At 48.2% G+C, this 6,462-nt stretch overlaps 1 protein-coding gene across 2 annotated transcripts in view; it reads left to right on the top strand.

The window, feature by feature from the left end:
• The window catches only part of TMEM131 (transmembrane protein 131), a 245,234-nt gene extending 240,325 nt beyond the window's left edge, over positions 1–4,909 (top strand). For both annotated transcript variants that reach the window (XM_030310450.1, XM_030310451.1), the window contains 5 exons: positions 421–542; positions 631–727; positions 1,775–1,872; positions 2,643–2,803; positions 3,850–4,909. In XM_030310450.1, coding sequence (XP_030166310.1) covers positions 421–542; positions 631–727; positions 1,775–1,872; positions 2,643–2,803; positions 3,850–4,134 — 763 coding nt within the window. In that variant the 3' untranslated portion in view covers positions 4,135–4,909. The remainder of the gene's footprint in view (positions 1–420; positions 543–630; positions 728–1,774; positions 1,873–2,642; positions 2,804–3,849) is intronic.
• Positions 4,910–6,462: the final 1,553 nt, after the last annotated feature.

The following is a 6,462-nucleotide window of genomic DNA, read 5'->3' on the forward strand; positions in this document are numbered from 1 at the left end:
CTCCTGACAGGAGCAGGAGATGAGCCCTGTCAGCTTTGTTGCCCACCGGCAATCTCTTGTTCTCCTCGTTCTACAACCCGCTGGCTCCCTCTCTGGTGCTCTTCTCTGCTGGGATTGCAGCCTTTCCAGTCCCTCGTCCAGTCAGCTCATCCCCTCCCTCGTCTCTTTCCTAGGGGCCCTATATTTTTGTACCTCTCCCCCAAGTCCCTATGTCCCATCAGACTGCAGTCTCAGGTGTGGGAGCATTTTACATGAGGCTGGGCTGTGGTCTGGGGGCTGCCCTGGGCCAGGCCGCGATGAAAGTACTGTGTGCACTCAGTCCTGTGGCAGTCCCACCGCCTGAGACAAGGGCCCCCAGTGGCCGTCCGCTGTGGACAGTGCTGATGAGGAATGACCTTGGTCTTTGCTTCTCCCTTCAAGTGACCCTAAACCCAAGCAGCCAAATGGAAGCAAACATAAATTGACAAAAGCAGCCTCACTCCCTGGCAAGAACGGCAACCCCACTTTTGCTGCAGTCACAGCCGGGTATGACAAGAGCCCAGGTGAGTGGCTTGGTGTTGGACCTGTCACACCCGGGCTGTGGGCAGGGCAGAATTGCCCAGTTGATTGATTCAGAGTGTATTGTTACAGGAGGGAATGGCTTTGCTAAAGTTTCTTCAAACAAAACAGATTTTTCCAGCAGCCTTGGCATTTCACACACTCCTGTTGACAGCGACGGCTCAGACAGGTACAGTAGACCATTCTTATAAAATTTTTTTTTTCAACGCTTTTTATTTATTTTTGGGACAGAGAGAGACAGAGCATGAACGGGGGAGGGGCAGAGAGAGAGGGAGACACAGAATCGGAAACAGGCTCCAGGCTCCGAGCCATCAGCCCAGAGCCTGACGCGGGGCTCAAACTCACGGACCGCGAGATCATGACCTGGCTGAAGTCGGACGCTTAACCGACTGCGCCACCCAGGCGCCCCATAGACCATTCTTAATCGAAAGATAAATGTTCCTCAAGGCAAGTTAGCCTCTTCTGTCCATACTTGTGTCTCCCCTAGATTACAGGTAGGCCATCAAAGCAATCAGGCACCTCTAGAAACCCCTGTCTGTTGTGTGGAATCAGAGCCACTTGCTGTGCTCCCCCTGGCGGCACCCCCGACAGGGAAGGAGGCACACGTGGCATCTCAGGGATTCAGATGTGTGCTCATCCTTCTTCATTATCATGGTCTGTCACAGGACAGGATGTGATCTGATAATCAGACATAGGAGAACAAAAATGTGCTTGAGAAGGAAATTGAAGCCAGTGCTAGACAGCTTATGGTAAATTATTGGACATGCCACTTTCCTGACCCACAGCAATCCTACTGGGCATGGCGACATACAGTGCTTGCCTTGGCTCATGGTCCCAGATAAATATCAGTTAACACTGTCAGGATAGTCCCAATTTTACCTACTTTGCACTAAAAAGAATGAGTCCTAGATTTGAAAGTTTTTAAATAAATCCCCCATTACCAGAAAGTAAACATAAGGGAAAAAATAGCTATTTTCTCTTCAGAACACTTGCTTTGAACCCAACTCACAGCTTATGGTAGGATAGGAGCTCAGAACCTCTCCGTGCTTAATCCTTTATGGCAGAGAAGCCATGTTCCAGTTCTGCCTTTGTCTTTAATATTTGAGCACCCCCAGTTGAAGCGGCGTCTGCTGTTTGTGAGGCTGTGTGTAATGGGCCTGTCCCCGCTAACCACCGTACATCTCTGTGTGTTGTGTTTTCCTCCTGTAACATCCAGCTCGGGTCTGTGGAGTCCTGCCAGCAACCCCGGCAGCCCCGACTTCACTCCCCTCAATTCATTCTCGGCATTCGGAAATTCTTTTAACCTAACTGGTGGTGAGTGTTTAACACTAGACCTGTAAATGATAAGCCTGTAGACAAAGAAGAGAGGAAGACGAAGTCTAGTTTGTGTAAAGAGGCCCACTGAAATAGGAAAGGCCGTCACTCAGTAGACATTTCTAAAAGGTGTGTTTCTTCGTCATTGTAGTCAGGTCCCAACAGACATGAGATACGCAGGCTGATTTTAAGGCAGTGGGGCCGAGGCTTCTCTCCCAGACAGGTGCTCAGGAGCCCAGCCCCACTCAGCCCCTGGTACTGTAGCCCGGGGAAGAAGGAAGCCCAGCGTGAAGCTCTCAAAAGGGTCTCTTGTTCCACCTCCACCTCCCCACAGGCCCAAAGCCAAAGGCACGAGCTTAGTGCTGGGAGTGCCAGTTGGTTTGTATTCCCAGCATTTAAGAACTTCGAGAAAGGATTTTGTGTCTGAAATACAACTCCTGGCTGTGTTGGGCTCCTTACTTGCTGTGCAGAATTAGAGGCAACAGTGCAAGCTTTGCATTCACCACGGTCATGTCAGAGACGGGGTATTTGCACTTGATGTCATCCAGTGATGGGTGTGGGTAAAGAGCTCAGATTGTGTGCCATGTGCCTGTGTTGTGGGGAACTCCCCCTGTTCCCCATCCTCCCTGGGGTGTGGTGGGAGCTGGCAGAGCAGGTGTGAGACTCCAAGTGAGCAGTGGGGGGACATGTGCCTCTGAATGCCCCATCTTGTCCTACATGAGTGAGTGTGGCAACATAAGATACAGAATTGATTGCTTCCTTACTTGCAGAAGTTTTCAGCAAACTCGGGTTATCTCGGTCGTGCAATCAGGCCTCCCAGAGGGGCTGGAATGAGTTTAGTAGTGGCCCTTCCTACCTTTGGGACTCTCCAGCAACGGATCCCAGCCCTTCCTGGCCAGCCAGCTCCGGTTCCCCAACCCACACGGCCTCTGTGAGTACTTGGGGCTTGGGCCTCACCTGAACCCTCATTATTACTGCTGTCACTGTCACTCAGGCAGCACTGGCACCGTTATAAAAGCCAGAGAGCAATGTGGAAGGGTCAGGTTAGTTGTTTTATTGTCTCCATTGCTGTGTTCTTACTCTGCCAGAGTGACCCATCAGTATTCTTCAGAGCTGTTACAGTCAAATTATAGAAACAACAAATGAGCAGCTGTGGGTTTGGTCTCCTAGTAGAGAAAAGTCATTCCAGCATCTTCCCAACCTGTAAATCTGCCCCACCTGTGGCTGGGGCCAGACAGTGACTGAGGGTGGCCTTCACCCTCTCCATCCTGCAGCCCCTCAGCCCCCCAGGAGCAAGCTGCTGGAGGGTCACATTTATTTTGCTTCTGAGAAACACCTGTGTCTGAGCTTGAGCTTTTCCAGTGTGCGTTTCTCAGCTAGATTTTTCCGTAAAGACCATGCACCAAAAAAGTATTCATACCAAGGAAAATAATTACTGGTTTCAGCTTTCACAAAATTATAACAGAAAAAAATATCCCACTGTGATTCTTTGTTCATTCTCAGGAAAACTAAATTAGACAAGCAGGGTTGAACAGGAGATATGTTACCTTCATGGATTTCAAACATATTCACTGTAATCATTCTAGCTTCATTTTTAAAGAATGGTTAAGGTGCCTTTCAAACAGGGGTCAGGAAAGATCTTAGGCTTTGCGGGCCCTCCTGCTTCTGTAACGTCTGCTCACCTGCGCCACAGCAGCACAGAAGTAGTGGGACAGCATGGCCACAGGCAGGTGCGGCCGTGTTCCGGCAGACCTCCTGTGGACAAAAACAGGCAGGGCTGGATTTGGCCCTCCGACTGTAGTTTGCCAACCTTTCTTTAAAACACCAGACCCTGAGATGCCCATATATATGAAACATTTATATACAAGATAAAGAAGGTTATCGAAGCTGCGGCCCAGTCCCAGTTTGTAGCCTAACCTTCACCCGCGTCCCACCTGCCAGCCCCGATGCTCCATGCTATGTTTTCTGTCTTGTCAGTCGATCCTCGGCAACACCAGCAGCTTGTGGTCCACCACTCCATTCTGCAACTCGATCTGGTCCAGCAGCCTGAATAGCACCCTGCCCTTCTCCACCCCAGCCAGCACGCTGCCAAGCATCGGCCTCATGGGCACAGAGACCTCCTCTGCTCCTCATGCTCCCTCCACCTCCAGTCCGGCCGATGATCTGGGGCAAACGTACAACCCGTGGCGGATATGGAGCCCCACAATCGGAAGAAGAAGCTCTGACCCTTGGTCTAATTCACACTTCCCTCATGAGAATTGAAATTAGGCAAAAAAAAAAAAAAGTGGGGGCCCCTCATCTAGATCATGGTATGCCAGTTTTTGAGACATCTTTTAAGGCTGTTACTGCTGTAGCTTCCCACTCCCCACCCTCCTCATCTTTGCAAAACAGATTCAAGCAGGGCAGGCTCGTACCACTCGCTTCTTTCAGATCTTTCTTGCAATTACGATAATATGAGATTTGCTGTTGTGCTTTTAGGGAAAAGTCTGGACTCAGCCACAAACTCTAATAAGGCCTGTACATCTGAAAACCTTAACTGCTATCAAGTTTCCACCACCTGTCTTCTTCCATCCTTTATTTATCTGTATGAACACAAATTTGACATTTACAGCTAAGGAAATAATTTGAGTTGAATCAGAAGTCCTGGCATGTGACAATTTTATTAAATTACCAAGTTTGGTTTTTAATAATTTCACAATATTATGCGCCAAGATCTAATTTTAAAAACGTATGAGGACTTTGTGCTGAAAAATACAGAGTATTTTTTTAAAATAAGGCTGTCTTGGTTTAAAAGCAGATTACAGAAATGTAAGTCAACTTTAAGAACAGTGAATGAATGTAAAAACATTCGGTTGAGACCATATGCATTTTCTGTGCTGTTTGTACTTGAGGTATGTACCATTTGTATACCTGAATTTATTTTAAAGATAAACTGAAATGCACATAGCCAAGTCTTGAAATACAAGATTGAATGTGTATTTCTTAAAAATACAACTTTGTGTTGTACTTTGAAATAAATGATGCTTTTTTCAAAAGCCTTGAATTGTTGTGTGTCTCTTCTTTACAGCAAGATTAATTTATTTGGATTCTCTCACCCCAAAGTACACCCTTCTATCATTGCCTTATTCTATGCAGTTTGATTTATCGTGGCTGGAACTTCCTATGGTCTAAATTCCGTGTCTTTCCACGGTGGTCACTGAAGGTCCCTGATAGAAAAAAATGCACACATCTAATATGTCCTCCTCCTTTTAAATAGAAGAGTGTTGACCCTTTTCCAATTTTAAAACTCCCACAAATCCTCCAAATGGTACCTGTAGAAATAACATACACACATACCAGGTAAGCTGGGTATGCCACAATAGTGTCAGTTTGGTTTAATCTTTCAGAAAGTGTTGCCTGGTTTCTTCCCCCTGCCCCCACTCCCAGAAGATGGCGGTGTAGGAGGATGCTGGGCTCACCGCGTCCTGCTGATCACTTAGATTCCACCCACATCGGACTAAATAACCCAGAAAACCACCAGAAGACTAGCAGAACAGATTCTCCAGAGCCAAGCGTGGACAAGAGGCCCATGGAAGAGGGTAGGAAGGGTGGAAAGGCAGTGCACACTACACAGACTGGCAGGAGGGAGCCGGGACGGTGGAGGGGCAGCCTGCCTGGCAAGGCAGAGCCCCCAAGTCTGGCTTGCAAAAGCGGAGGGGCTGGACTGCATGAGTTCTGACAGCCAGCAGGACTTAACATCTGGGAATGTTATAAGTCAACAGCTCTGCTCGGAGAGTGGGAGGGCTAGAGGACAACAGGAGGGAGAGTTGTTGAGTCCCTAGAAGGACAGAGCTCCACGGGGGAACAAAAGTGCTGGCAAGCGCCATTTCCCTCTCCCATCCCCCAGCCGAAATTCTAAAGGGAACAAGTTCCCGCCACCAAACTTCCTTGCACTGCGCAAACACCCAATGCTATGCTTCTGTGGATCCATCCCTCCGAGGGTCTGCCTCCCTCCCACCCCTGTGCACCTTGTGGATCCACCCCGGCTAATACGCCAGATCCCATAGAAGCAGCACCACAAGCCTGGCAGTGTGCAAGTAGCCCAGACAGGGGCCACACCACTCCACAGTGAGTCCTGCCTCTGGGAGAGGGGAAGATAAGGAACACACCAGTCTGACTGTGGCCCCAGCGGTGGGCTGGGGGCAGACATCAGGTCTGACTGCAGCCCCACCCACCAACGCAAGTTACTCCAGACAACACAGAAGAAGAGCCCTGCAGTTCCGTGCCACTCCAGGGACTATCCAAAATGACGAAACGAAAGAATTCTCCTCAAAAGAAACTCCAGGAAGTAGTGACAGCTAATGAACTGATCAAAAACGATTTAAACAGTATAACAAAATGAATTTAAAATAATAGTCATAAAATTAATCGATGGGCTTGAAAAAAGTATAGAGAACAGCACAGAATCTATTGCTACAGAGATCAAGGGACTAAGAAACAGGAGGAGCTAAAAAATGCTATAAATGAGCTGCAATTGAAGAGGCAGAGGAGAGAATAGGTGAATTAGAAGACAAAATTATGGAAAAAGAGGAAGCTGAGAAAGAGATTAAA

The sequence above is a fragment of the Lynx canadensis genome, chromosome A3 (assembly GCF_007474595.2).
Source record: "Lynx canadensis isolate LIC74 chromosome A3, mLynCan4.pri.v2, whole genome shotgun sequence".
NCBI classification, from domain to species: Eukaryota; Metazoa; Chordata; class Mammalia; order Carnivora; family Felidae; genus Lynx; species Lynx canadensis.